The sequence below is a fragment of the Oncorhynchus gorbuscha genome, linkage group LG04 (assembly GCF_021184085.1).
Source record: "Oncorhynchus gorbuscha isolate QuinsamMale2020 ecotype Even-year linkage group LG04, OgorEven_v1.0, whole genome shotgun sequence".
Classification (NCBI taxonomy): Eukaryota; Metazoa; Chordata; class Actinopteri; order Salmoniformes; family Salmonidae; genus Oncorhynchus; species Oncorhynchus gorbuscha.
Genome location: NC_060176.1, coordinates 17195742 through 17210957, shown reverse-complemented (window position 1 = coordinate 17210957; position 15216 = coordinate 17195742). Strand labels below are relative to the sequence as shown.

Below are 15216 nucleotides of genomic sequence, written 5' to 3'. Positions count from 1 at the left end.
AACAAGAGATTTGTGGAGTGGTTGAAAAACAAGTTTTAATGACTCCAACCTAAGTCTATGTCAACTTCTGTGATATGTGTGACTGCATACTGTACATGCCCTGAGGTGGTGTAGAAACGTGTGAGTGCCAAGTGTATGTAGATTATGGTGTATACATATTGTATAGTTTATATAGATTATGGTGTATGTATACATATTGTATAGTTTATATAGATTATGGTGTATGTATACATATTGTATAGTTTATATAGATTATAGTGTATGTATACATATTGTATAGTTTATAGTGTATGTATACATATTGTATAGTTTATATAGATTATAGTGTGTGTATACATATTGTATAGTTTATATAGATTATAGTGTGTGTATACATATTGTATAGTCTATATAGATTATAGTGTATGTATAAATATTGTATAGTTTATATAGATTATAGTGTGTGTATACATATTGTATAGTTTATATAGATTATGGTGTATGTATACATATTGTATAGTTTATATAGATTATAGTGTATGTATACATATTGTATAGTTTATAGTGTATGTATACATATTGTATAGTTTATATAGATTATAGTGTGTGTATACATATTGTATAGTTTATATAGATTATAGTGTGTGTATACATATTGTATAGTCTATATAGATTATAGTGTATGTATAAATATTGTATAGTTTATATAGATTATAGTGTGTGTATACATATTGTATAGTTTATATAGATTATAGTGTGTGTATAAATATTGTATAGTTTATATAGATTATAGTGTGTGTATACATATTGTATAGTCTATATAGATTTTAGTGTATGTATAAATATTGTATAGTTTGTATAGATTATGGTGTATGTATACATATTGTATAGTTTATATAGATTATAGTGTATGTATACATATTGTATAGTTTATAGTGTGTGTATATATATTGTATAGTTTATGCAGCTATATAATAAAGCCCATCATTATAAAGATCATAATTTCAGTAGCTCCTGTACACAATGTTGCATAAAAAAGGAGTCTTAGTCTCACTAAGGATGTGTGTGTGTGTGTGTGTGTGTGTGTGTGTGTGTGTGTGTGTGTGTGTGTGTGTGTGTGTGTGTGTGTGTGTGTGTGTGTGTGTGTGTGTGTGTGTGTGTGTGTGTGTGTGTGTAGCTGACCTGTGTGAGCAGGCTGACCCTCTCCTGCTGTAGCTGGCCAGTTGTCTGTAGTTGTGCCTCCATGTCCTCCTCTCTCTGACTCAGGCTGCCCTGGAGACAGCTCACCTCCTTCTTCAGTTTCTGCATCTCCTCTCCAAGGGCCTGCTCCTGCTGAGCCTGCACTGACAGCTACAGCTACAGCTACAGCTACAGCTACAGCTACAGCTACAGCACACACACACACACACACACACACACACACACACACACACACACACACACACACACACACACACACACACACACACACACACACACACACACACACACACACACACACACACACACACACACACACACACACACAACATACATATTATTTAATGTTCAGTGAAACATTATCCCTTATCAGGAAACAATTGCTGCATGTGTGGGTGCAAGTGTGAAATTGAACAAAATTCCAGTCCATATAATTAAAGAAACCGGTGCTGTGAGCAGACAAGAAGAGAAGGAAGGGGAGCATGGAGACAACCGGAGACAACCACAAAACCACTGTGTTCTCCTCTATTCTGCTTGTAGTCAGACCTGTAGAGCTTGTTGTCTGGAGAAGTGGAATCTGATTCCCTGTGGATATTACCCTGTTTCCCCCCTAACCATCGCCCCCTCCAGCCCCATCCAGCAGCAAGTTCCGTAGGTAGTAGGCTAAAAGAATGATAAACTCAACCCCCTCTCCACCCCTCCTCTCCCATCCCCACCCCACCTTTCAACCCGACCCATCCCATCTCTCTCTCTCTCTCTCTCTCTCTCTCTCTCTCTCTCTCTCTCTCTCTCTCTCTCTCTCTCTCTTTCTCTCTCTACCCCAGTCCCTCTCTTCACCCGTCTGCTCAGATTAAATGACATCTCCCTGTGAGTCTCAGGAAACGCCAAGTAAAGCAATTACTAATAAGCCTGATGTCCCCCCTTCCCTTTATGTAGGGGGGGGGGGGGCATGTGCCCTTCAGCAAAAATGAATTTTCCAATTGCAGTTAGTTCTGCCATGAATAAATAAACAAATGAATAATTGAGAGGGCAACATAAATAAATAACATCACAAACATTTCACTGGCACTCATAAGTATTCTGCAGATAACTTGGGCTGCATGCTAATGATAAAAACAGTAGATGTAGCAGGTTCCCAATGCATTATTCACCGCTCCCCTCCAACCCAAAATTAAATAAATAAAAATCTTTCAAGGAAGTCAAAACATCCTCTCAGCATTGAAGTGACAGGCCTGTCCCATTTATAACACAAGGACACTCTGGGAAACAAATATCTGACCAGTCAGAGAGAGAGGAATAAATAAACCAGCACAACACAGCGTACGGCCATTGACACGTCCTCCACAAGTTCTCCTTCAAGAAGAAAACTCTGAAATAACACAGAGGGTACATGGGACACAGTCAGGTGTCTTTTCTAAGTCCCAAGGTACAGGGCTGGCTGGACACTAACAAGGTCACCATGTCCTTGAGCTTTCTCCTCAGCGATATACCGGGGGGGGGGGGGGGGGGGGTCTGTGCCCCTGGGAATTCTGCTGGATTTGAGTTGAACAAGCCTCTCCATATACCGGCAGCACTAGGACTCGTCTTTGAAGGCTGTAGAGACTAGGCAGGTCTGTACAACCACGTCCTTGTCCTTGTTGACTAATTCAAAAGAGATGCGCTAGATCTCAGGCCTCACCTCATCCTGAGCTGATTTCAGGTGTTCCTGGATAAAGGCATTTTGTATTCGACATCCATTATGGAACATCCTGATACAAGGCCATGGCATTTCTGATTGCCTGTTTGTGAGCTGACCAGCTAAGGGGCATCTAAACGAGGGTTGGTTAGATGAGGGAGAGGAGAGATTGAGGAGAGATGGAGTAGAGATGTTGAGTGATGTTAAGGCCAGTACCTTGTGCTGTGCAGCCTTGTGTTTCTCAGTGAGCAGGTCCAGGTCATGGCTCAGGTCCAGGTCATGGCTCATGTCCTGGTTCTCTGTCACCTGAGAACCCAGTCTTTCCCTCTGTTCCTCCACCTTCCTCCACAATGTTCAAATCAAACGTTTATTGACTGTTGTTCTCTATGTTCCGTCTTACTGGGATACAGGAAAACAATGACAAAGAGCGTGATGGTTTTTATTTCCATCCTATAGACACACATAATAACACAAAGAGCGTGATGGTTTTAGTTCCATCCTATAGACACACATAATAACACAAAGAGCGTGATGGTTTTAGTTCCATCCTATAGACACACATAATAACACAAAGAGCGTGATGGTTTTAGTTCCATCCTATAGACACACATAATAACACAAAGAGCGTGATGGTTTTAGTTCCATCCTATAGACAGACATAATAACACAAAGAGCGTGATGGTTTTAGTTCCATCCTATAGACACACATAATAACACAAAGAGCGTGATGGTTTTAGTTCCATCCTATAGACACACATAATAACACAAAGAGCGTGATGGTTTTAGTTCCATCCTATAGACACACATAATAACACAAAGAGCGTGATGGTTTTAGTTCCATCCTATAGACACACATAATAACACAAAGAGCGTGATGGTTTTAGTTCCATCCTATAGACACACATAATAACACAAAGAGCGTGATGGTTTTAGTTCCATCCTATAGACAGACATAATAACACAAAGAGCGTGATGGTTTTAGTTCCATCCTATAGACACACATAATAACACAAAGAGCGTGATGGTTTTAGTTCCATCCTATAGACACACATAATAACACAAAGAGCGTGATGGTTTTAGTTCCATCCTATAGACACACATAATAACACAAAGAGCGTGATGGTTTTAGTTCCATCCTATAGACACACATAATAACACAAAGAGCGTGATGGTTTTAGTTCCATCCTATAGACACACATAATAACACAAAGAGCGTGATGGTTTTAGTTCCATCCTATAGACACACATAATAACACATAAAGAGGTAATAGTCCAACGAACCATTTAATGGTGGCAACGCTCACAATTGTACATTAGAAAAGAACACAATATATATATAGACGTTCTGTCCAGTTAGTTTCCCATTTGGACAAAAAACATGTCCTAGATAAGCAAGACAATTTTTCCTGTTTTAGTGAAATGAGTTTTTCTGCAAGCTACATCCCTCCATTCCACTGCAAATTGGAGAATTTATACAGAATTTATAACAGTTCTGCTGCTGTTATTGAGCTTCTGTGAAATTGTTGTGGATTACACATAATTATTGATAAAGCAGCTTTCTCTCTCTGTTTTTGTTGCCCAAATCTGTTAAAATATGATCAGACTCCACATTGGTAACTGAGTAATGAAAACACACGGCTATAGTGATAGTGTTATTTTGTCGTGAGTAATCATACGCATGAGAGAAAGAGAGAGGCTGACTGGGATGAGGCAATTAACAACAACACTGATACTGGAAACATGTGGAATGGGTGAGTGGGCTGGGGAGGAGAGGGCTGGCTGTAGACTGGGGTATCTAAAGAGTGGCTGAGGATTCCAACCCCAACGCACAGACAGACAGACAGACAGACAGACAGACAGACAGACAGACAGACAGACAGACAGACAGACAGACAGACAGACTGACTGACTGACTGACTGACTGACTGACTGACTGACTGACTGACTGACTGACTGACTGACTGACAGACAGACACAGGAGTATGAGCAGACAGACAGGGGAGTATGAGCAGACGGACAGACAGACATGGGAGTATGAGCAGACGGACAGACAGACACGGGAGTATGCAGACAGACAGACAGACAGACACAGAAGTATGATCAGACATACATACATACATACATACATACATACATACATACATACATACATACATACATACATACATACATACATACATACATACATACATACATACATACATACAGACAGACAGACAGACAGACAGACAGACAGACAGACAGACAGACAGACAGACAGACAGACAGACAGACAGACAGACAGACAGACAGACAGACAGACAGACAGACACAGGAGTATGATCAGAGAACCACAAGGTCAGTCTGAGGTTCAACACACATGCTTTCACAGAGCGCTGTGCCTTCCAATGAGCACAGGCCCCACTCTGAAACAGAGGAGCCTTATTTCCACATAGAACATTCTGATTCTGAGAGGGATATGGCTGAGTGATTTTCAGTTGACCTACAGGAGTTATTCCTAACAGTGGTAGTTAACTGAGTTATAATGTCCCCTTTATCACAAGAAACAATAAAAGGACAAGAAAGAAACACATCAGTAAAGAAAATATATATCCATTCTCCTTTCTCTCTGTGAGGCTAATTTCCACAGAGCCCATTAAGGAGCGTCATTAACCTGCCTGCTAAGCACAAAATGGTAATTAAAACCACGGGGGTCATATGCATTTTAACACGGCCGTGCACTTGAAAGCGAGGAGTGGGAAACAAATCTAATTTCTTGTACATGTCTGCAGATTGCAGCCTAACATGGAGCTCAGCTTAATTAGACCCCAGTGACCTGATGTGATGGAGCCTGACTGGGCCCTCACTACACACACACTGCAGCCACACCAACCCTGCTCCCTCCGACCCCCACAGCTCCTAGAACCCTTCCACCTCTCCCCTCTTCTTCCTACCCGTCTCTCGACCCCCCCCCCCCCCCCCCCCCACACCCTCAACCCTGCTCCCTGTACCTCCCCAGCCCCAGCCACTGTCCTGTAGGCCCTCCAGGCTGTGCTGCAGCTCCTGCCTCTGGGCCCCCAGACTGTGGGTCTTCTCCTCCTGTAGTCTCAGGCTTCTGATGGCCGTGTCCCTGGCCCTCTGCACCTCCTCAAGCCCAGCCTCCCTCAGCCTCAGTCCCTCTGAGACAGCATGGTAGCGGTCCCTCCACTCCCACAGCTCCCTGTCCCACTGGGTACTCTCCTCCCACAGCTCCCTGTCCCACTGGGCACTCTCCTCCCACAGCTCCCTGTCCCACTGGGTACTCTCCTCCCGCAGCTCCCTGTCCCACTGGGCCCTCTCCTCCCACAGCTCCCTGTCCCACTGGGCACTCTCCTCCCACAGCTCCCTGTCCCACTGGGCAATCTCCTCCCGCAGCTCCCTGTCCCACTGGGCACTCTCCTCCCGCAGCTCCCTGTCCCACTGGGCACTCTCCTCCCACAGCTCCCTGTCCCACTGGGCACTCTCCTCCCGCAGCTCCCTGTCCCACTGGGCACTCTCCTCCCGCAGCTCCCTGTCCCACTGGGCACTCTCCTCCCACTGCTCCCTGTCCCACTGTGCACTCTCCTCCCACAGCTCCCTGTCCCACTGGGCACTCTCCTCCCACAGCTCCCTGTCCCACTGGGCACTCTCCTCCCACAGCTCCCTGTCCCACTGGGTACTCTCCTCCCGCAGCTCCCTGTCCCACTGGGCACTCTCCTCCCACAGCTCCCTGTCCCACTGGGTACTCTCCTCCCACAGCTCCCTGTCCTGCTGGGCACTCTCCTCCCACAGCTCCCTGTCCCACTGGGTACTCTCCTCCCGCAGCTCCCTGTCCCACTGGGCACTCTCCTCCCACAGCTCCCTGTCCCACTGGGTACTCTCCTCCCACAGCTCCCTGTCCCACTGGGTACTCTCCTCCCACAGCTCCCTGTCCTGCTGGGCGCTCTCCTCCCACAGCTCCCGACCCACCACGTCTGCCTGGCTCTGCAGCCAACACAGCCTGCACATCGCTCTCCCTCACCTGCTTCATAGACACACAATTATATCACCAAATAGACATCTTCAGTCATTCATATCAGTCAGGAGACAAATAGTAACACAACTCACACATACTCAGAACACACATGTTAACGGTCAAGGACATAGTACAGACAGTCATGTAAACACGTCCCATGCTCGTCATCACGGTGTCTGCTGTGGCACAGAGCAGACTGTCCCTCCTGTCACAGCTAGTTCCCAGGATGTTAAAACAACACATCCACAACAGCCCCAGTGAGTTTCCACTAAAACCCACTTAAAGAGCAGGACTATTCTTTATGAACTGACAAACTCACACAGTAACAGGATCAGCACATAAAAGTCCATGCGAATGAAACAAACGAGTGTTAGCAGGGTGTGAATAAACACTGTGGCGCGCACCTCTACAGACCCTTCTATCAATCAACCTGTCTGCACTTTGTTTTGAGAGTAATCTTGTCCAACCACCAGAGAAGCACTCAGCAGTTAGTGGAGCTTGGCTGTGCTTTGAAGGCCGTGGTTTATTGCGGTCCCAGAGCACAGTGAGGTCGCGCTGTAAAAACACGCAGGCCCAGCGTTCGACACTCGTCCGGGGTTACTCACCTCACACAGGGATCTAGCGCAGACCTGCAGACCACCTCAAACGCCTGTCTGACCCTTTTCTATTTCTCTCTTGTTCCCTCTCTCCCTCTACAGATTATCACTCCTTCTGTCCCAGGTCTTCCCTCTGCTCTGTCCCAGGTCATCCCTCTGCTCTGTCCCAGGTCTTCCCTCTGCTCTGTCCCAGGTCATCCCTCTGCTCTGTCCCAGGTCATCCCTCTGCTCTGTCCCAGGTCTTCCCTCTGCTCTGTCCCAGGTCTTCCCTCTGCTCTGTCCCAGGTCTTCCCTCTGCTCTGTCCCAGGTCTTCCCTCTGCTCTGTCCCAGGTCTTTCCTCTGCTCTGTCCCAGGGCTTCCCTCTGCTCTGTCCCAGGGCTTCCCTCTGCTCTGTCCCAGGGCTTCCCTCTGCTCTGTCCCAGTTCTTCCCTCTGCTCTGTCCCACTTTCACCCACTACCTCCCTGTGACTCTATTGACTGGGACAGGTGCCTGTCTGAGCCCTCATTAGTGTGGGATGCCAAGGCCATGCCCAGTAGACATGTGCATACACGCAGACACACACACACCACACCAATCCCCGGGAACACTGCTGACCCACTCTTATGGCCTTTAAGGGCCGACCAAAAGCCTCATTACACGTCGGCTCCCACTGCTTAAGAGGCGAATGTGAAGTTGAAGGGTTGAAAGCAGGCGTTAGAAGATGCCCACTCTGTGTCAGTCAGTCAGGCACCTCACAACACAGCAGCGTGAGAGGAGAGGCCTTGTTAAGCAGCATTGTGTGTCATCCTGTTCGGGGGAAGCACAAAGGTGTCAGCCAGAGCCCAGAGCCACAGACCTTGTCCTTGAGCTGATGCTGCTCGTCTCTCAGCCTCTTCAGCTCCTCTCCTCTACCACAAAGCTGAGGAGAAACACACACAACATGTTAAGTACATAGAGTGGGAGGTTACACAGAAGGGCTGTTATAACAAGCGCATTATTAAAGGCCCAATGCAGCCAATTTATATCAATATCAAATCAGCTCTGAGTAACAATTAAGTACCTTACTGTAATAGTTTTCCATTAAAATGATCAAAAAGAAACAAAAATAGCTTTTTACCCAAAAACTATTTCTCAAGCAAGAATTTTGCTAGGACTGTCTGGGAGTGGTCTGAGTGGGGAGGGGGGAAAAGAAAACTAGCTGTTATTGGCAGGGAGGTTTGGAACTTGTTATTGACCTATTAACTCATTTACCACCTGGTGATGTCACCAACAAAGCCACAACTCCACCCATGCAAAACCTGCAGATTAGAAGGTATTGTGTAGATTGTATTTCCAACCAGAATTAAGAAATAATAATGATCACATTTACAGAGTTTTTCACTTATTTACAGTGTTAATTTCATCAGCTGTTGCACAATATGAAACAAAAAAACAGAATTTTGACTGTACTGGGACTTTAATAGCGTTCATATTCTCAATAGTGCTAAGTCTCCTGGCATTCAACAACAGGTCTAGGCCAGTCCAGATGAATAACTAATGCTGTTATCTAGTCCTACTGAGTGGTTGTACCCCTTACCCCCCTCTCTCTCCTCAATAGACCTGGAGTGAAAAGCATCTGAAACCTTAATAAAACAAAGTGCCTCTCCTTTCTTTCTTTGACCTCTTCAGGAATACCTCTTTAAATATTTAAATATTAAGAGAGAACAGCAAAAACTTACGTCAGGAGTAGAAAGTGCTGAAATATTGAAGGGGTGCTGTGGCTGGGCAGTTTGGGAGCGGTAATACAGGGAACGAGGGAGGGCAGGGGCGAGGCATTGCGGGGGCGAGGAAGGCCGGGAACGAGGGAGGGCAGGGGCTAGAGGGGCCCGTGGGCGAGGGAGGGCGGGAACGAGGGGGGGCAGGGGCTAGAGGGGCCCGTGGGCGAGGGAGGGCGGGAACGAGGGAGGGCAGGGGCTAGAGGGGCCCGTGGGCGAGGGAGGGCGGGAACGAGGGATGGCGGGGGCGAGCGAGGGCGTGGTGAGGGATGGCAGGGGCGAGGGTGTGTGTAGGAGAAGAGTGGGAAGCGACAGCGATAGACCTGACTACCGGGACGGGAGAGGCTGACGCAGGTACCTCAGACCCCTGGGGCCCCCGGGCTTTATTAACAGTGGCCCCTGGCAGGGAGGTGACATTCAGCTGTACTGGAACTCTGGCAGTTAGGGAAATGAAGCCGTACTGAGTGGAGGCCTTAGAGAGCGCTTTATGGTAAACAGCAGCTATTGAGCAAGGAAAGACTTGCCTGATGGAAATGAAATCTTCAGAAACTTCTTAAGTGATAGTTCAATCTGAGTGTGAACATCTTGAGAGTCGGAGGGCAGAGAATGGCACATGAACCCAGTCTGGGTGGGATTGCTCTTATAGAGGTGACCTCTCTTCTTTCAGATCCAAGGAGGATGACATCACTCTTGACCTCTTCTCTCGCAACACAAATACCCTGTATCTGAATGCAACATTCCTGCCCCAAGGACACAAATAGGTCATGATTTCTCCCTAGACTTGGGATGAAAAGAGCTTTAACTCACGCCTTGAAGGTAGCACAGTTGAGCCTCATCTTAAGGCAGACGTCTTTTTTTCCTCAATAGCTCAGGGTCGGCAGTGTCAAGGCACATAGCCCCACAGCAGTTGCAGTCTTTTGTGGAGCCTCTCATTGAGCTCAGTGAAAGGAAGGGATGTGCAGTCCAGTCAGGCAGTATAAAGAATCACAACTTATTGAGCAGTTGAAGGTACTTGAAGGTACACACATGTTTATATGAGTGGGGTTACTGTTCTTCATTGAGCAAAGGAAGGTTGTTATAGACAGCGTGTGTGTTTTTCAAGATTTATGTTTTAATGTCACATGCACAAGTACAGTGAAATGCCTTTCTTTTAAGCTCTGTGTGTGTGTGTGTGTGTGTGTGTGTGTGTGTGTGTGTGTGTGTGTGTGTGTGTGTGTGTGTGTGTGTGTGTGTGTGTGTGTGTGTGTGTGTGTGTGTGTGTGTGTGTGTGTGTGTGTGTGTGTGTGTGTGTGTGTGTGTGTGTGTGTGTGTGTGTGTGTGTGTGTGCATTACTGATGCTGTCAACTGACAAAGCACTCAATTACCTTTTTTCGCATCTCCTGTCTCCCATTCTTCAGTCTGTCCACCTCCCTCTGCAGCTCACCAAACAGCTCTTCCTTCTGCTGCTGTGCCTGCCTCTGCTCAAAACACACAAATAACCACACACACGCACACACCCGGAGGGCAGAGGTGAGGCACACATGGGAGAGGGAAGTGTCTGTTTTTAAAGGTGTCAGCGGATATCTTTGCATTATGCATATCACACCTCTGAAATGATCCATTAGCAGGTTAGAGCGTGAGAGCTGCTAAATCAGCTGACAGGACACTACGCCAGCACAGACAATATCCTCTACTTTCACTGCCAAATGAGAGGGAGTGTTTGTCCCTACGGAGCAGAGAGAGGGTCGCTGAGCCAGAGAGGAGCACTTTCTCCGGGCCTCTGTCCCTGTAGGACCAGGCCCCCTCTGCTGTTCCCAGAGAAAGAACGAGACACGAGAGAAACACAGACAGACACAGAGAGAGAGAGAGAGAGAGAGAGAGAGAGAGAGCGAGAGAGCGAGAGAGAGAGAGCGAGAGAGAGAGAGACAGAGAGAGAGAGAGAGAGAGAGAGAGAGAGAGAGAGAGAGAGAGAGAGGGACATGGGAGATAAAGAGAACATACAGCCTCTCCTCAACACCCCCTTGCACATCCAGACACTGATTTATAATTTTAATATCTCTAATTTCCACAGCAGCGGCCGCTTTCCAAATGTCATTTTCCAATTTATGTCAAACCGTGTGACCATTTTTCTTAATACGGCTTATGACAAGCCTGGTCGCCAGGCGGATATGCAATTCAGATTGAGTGTTTTACAGGGGCGGGAGCCAACAGGCTGGGGTGTTTGTGTGTTTATCTTTATCAGTGCCCGTTCAATATTTTTGAGGGGGGAGACTGAGAGCGCCATACACAAGGGAAAATGTGGTTTTACAGGGAGGAAATGGCTGCAGGGAACAAAATAATAATTCTGTCATAAATCGAATAATTACAGTTACCATAATAAGAATTATGATGGCGGTAATGATAATGTATTAAAATAGGTATTAACACTAAGAGCCTGAAATGGAACGTGGGATGGCTTCATGTCATTATACTAATATTTATGTTAATTAAAACAGGGCCTCCCCTTTTATGTACCACTATATCTCAGTGCTAATCGTCTGAGTGGAACACAATGGGGATCGCTGCGGAGGGGCAGGATGCAGTTCGGGGCTCACCCTGAGGATGGCGCTGTGGAGCTCCTCTCTGGCAAGGCCCGGCTGGCCCTGCAGGGCGGATGTCTCTCTCTCCCACTCCATTTCTCGTTCCATGTAGCTCAGCCAATGACCTCTGGAGCCTCTGCACCTCAGCACTCCTGTCCTGCAGCTAGAGGACATAGAAAGAAGAATCATGTCAATCACACACACACACACACACACACACACACACACTGTACATACAACTTTTGCTCATGGGAGGTAAGGTATGGTCACACATCCTGGTTGAAACCATAGGCAACAGCATTCTGCTAAACTAAAGGCTTGACAACAAGCAGCTCATCAGACTAGAGAACATCATCAGACTAGAGAACATGTTGGGTAGTTCCTCACAAGACTCTTAATTTGGCTATAAAACTCCATACGATCCATATGATTGAGAGGTCTGGATGTTGGCGCTGAGGTCCAGCTCTCTCTGTGGGTGTTGGCTGGCTCTGTGATGTAGCTGTGACTCTCCATTCAGCTGGCTGCTGAGAGGCCGGAGAGAGAGCCGGGCAGGCTGGCCTACGGCAGGCCCTAATAGCCCATAATGATCACTGGGAACTTATTCAACAAGGAATTCATTCCTGGCTGGGGACTGTGTGTGTGGCTGGCCTGTTTATGGTTGTACATTACGGTGCGGTCTGGTATGACATAGCAGGCCTCGCCCCACTGCTCCTCCCTCTGCCAACCACCTATCGTCTCGCCAGCGCATGTTCCGCACCCTCAAAAAATGGGTAGAAATAACAGGAACAAGTTGTCGGAAATGAAATTTCAATTCATCCAGTCCCTTTATACACTGGTGCGGGTAGCCTGCCGTCGAGAGGGAGGGATCAATAGTGTTTAGACAGCAGAGCAGATTTCCTAAGCGCCGGATCAATAGGAAAGAGAGAGGGGAAAAACCCGGCTTTTCTTTGGGTGTTGTAGTAAATACGAACAAATCAGTGGCCTTAGGCTAAATGGATTGACCAGCTGTTTCCAAGTTCTGTGCTGTAAATAAAGATCTATGCTGAAGTCTCTGACGGAGGCCCAAAGAGGAGAGTGCCACCAACAGCACTAGGCTGCAGGGGACATAGGGACATGGGGGTAGTGGGGGAGCTACAGAGAGGATTCAAGGTCAGGGGGCCTGGAGCAACTAGGACTAATAAAATGCTGCTAGAAGAGCTACCCTCCGTAGGACAGAGCTAATCAGACGGGAGCTAATCAGACGGGCCAGTGAAATCATGGAGGGCGATATATTTTGATGATGTGTATTTTAGTACGTCTGTGACCTTATCTACTGAAAACTCTGAAAATGCCACAACAAAGAGATGGATGTTTTTCTTCTTTTCGTAAGAGATGAATCCGATAAACAAACTTGATTCACCATAGGTCACAAAAGATGACTTTTTGGCTAACTTAAAAATAGTCATTAGGTGAACCGGAGTCAGTCGTTTGACATCGTGGAGTGTGGCAGGTCAGATATGTCAGCCAGAGTACTGGGCTAATCAGAGTCGAGCATCCTGACAGGATGACTGATCACATGGTGTGTTCCCCTCACCTCTAGACTTATTAAAGAAAAACACCACCGGCCACATTCCCCTAGACCCACACCACTCATTGGTCAACCACCCTGGAAAATGTGAAATTCATCAGCAAGACCTCAGCCCAAACAAAACACACATTGGATGACCAAACAAGAAAATAACCCCTGGTCACCCCTGATTGCCTACAAACACAGTGAAACGACACATTAAAAGAGAACGAGAGTGTGTAAGGAGGGCTGTTGACTCTAGCTGCAGGACGGGACGGGACGGGACGGGGGGGGGGCTGAGGAATGATTGGCTTGGCTGTGCTTGGACACTAAGACAGGGGTTGACTAAACCCCCCTAATGGTCTTCTCCCTGGCGGGGGTGCTGCTGATGGAAGAGGGTTACAGAAACAGAGGCATACCGGTGCCTCTGTGCTGCTGGTCTGGTCCAGCGGTCCATCTGATACTGGAACACACACTCACTAAGTGATTTATAATTGCTCTCATTCTGCCACTCTGTCAGGAAGATTGCCGGTGACATGAAAGGGCTCCGCTCTGCATCTCAGCTGACAGACAACCTGGAGTTTGGTGACGCTGTGGAGGCTGCAACACTCCAGACTAACTGATCCCAGACAGACACAAACCTCCAATTACACACTCATATCCACACTGGATGGATCTTTATCTCCAAACAAATAGAACAGCCATCATTTAGAAGCCATTTAACACAATAATCTATATGTTAAATGTGTACATTATATGCGTTGCTCAATATGTCTGGTGGGCTGTGTGTGTGTTTATGTGTGAGTTCCAAAGCTCTCTCCTCTCTCTGCGGTAAAGGTCACTGTAGATTGGGCATTTAAAGCTTCTGGTGGCTGAGCCGAGGAACCTGCCCACGTTAGATCTCAACTCATTGCCTTCCCAGGCACATTACCTTAATGATGCTATTCCTCACACCTCCATCTCGGCAGGTGGAGAGATACAGAAATGAGAAAGGCAGTAAAGACATTCTAATGTCCTTCCCAGCCATTCAATTCCGGCTCTCTCTGCCTGCATCCACACAAAGGAGCAGTGAAGCAATACTCCTTGTTTTTCCCTCAACAACCAACCAAGCTATATATGTAGATACAAAAGCTATATGCAGAAACTGCCATTAAACATTTATATTGCAGGTTTCCCGGTATCCTTGCTCTATTTTTGTTCGGTAATAGGATTGTTTTTTTTTAAATATTAAAACTGTTGGTCTTGACAAATGGTAAAGCCTGCCTATGAAAGCAGCTTATTCTGCTCCTTCCTGGCGCCTGATCAAAACCCATTTACTCCACCGGGGGGATTGAACGAGACGTCTGATCGTTAACCCCGTCTCACCCTCTGCCGAGGCCTCACCCATGGGGGAGATGTTTACTGCCTGTTGTGTCTGCTGTTCACCCCCAAGATGTCAGCCCAGTGCACCCTGTACACTGCACAGTCCCAGCTCCTTCTCATACGCCTCCGTTTAGTCTATGCTGTCTTTGATGCCACATGTCAAAAAGCGCGCCCCATCTTCTTCTCCCTCCGCCCCTCACCCATCCTCTCAGCGTTTAAGTGTTCATTATTTCCACAAGTGCTTTTCAATTTCCACTAGATGAAGCTCATTAAGTAGTGTATTTGTTAGCAGACATGCTGCCGTGTTCTGAGACGTACTGGGTGTTTGTCTGCTGGGACAGGCTACATAAGTAAGAAGGGGTTACTGTGCTACGCTAGGCAGGTAAAAGTCACAATGCTTTGAATTGGACTGAATATCTCCTCATTCTCTAGAGAAAAGCTCTTGAATGCTTTTTAAATATGTAATGGCAATTTAATTTAATCTAGGCATTTTCTCCATATTGTCTATGAAAGCTCACCTCAGGGTTGAGCTGAGGAGGTTCTCAGAGAGTGG

The 15216-nt window shown here is 46.8% G+C and overlaps 1 protein-coding gene across 11 annotated transcripts in view; it reads right to left on the bottom strand.

The window, feature by feature from the left end:
* Positions 1-1297: 1297 nt before the first annotated feature.
* LOC124033761 overlaps positions 1298-15216 on the bottom strand; it is a 169995-nt gene continuing 156076 nt past the window's right edge. For 4 of the 11 annotated variants that reach the window (XM_046346004.1, XM_046346005.1, XM_046346006.1 and 1 more), the window contains one exon: positions 11853-11918. Coding sequence is in view for 7 of the 11 variants with exons in the window: in XM_046345998.1 (XP_046201954.1) it covers positions 11706-11918 (213 nt within the window). In the remaining 4 variants the exon portion in view is untranslated. Of the gene's footprint in view, positions 1360-3119; positions 3254-8299; positions 8363-10559; positions 11919-15216 lie in introns of those variants that run through there. The other 7 variants (XM_046345997.1, XM_046346008.1, XM_046346001.1 and 4 more) reach the window with 6 other exon arrangements.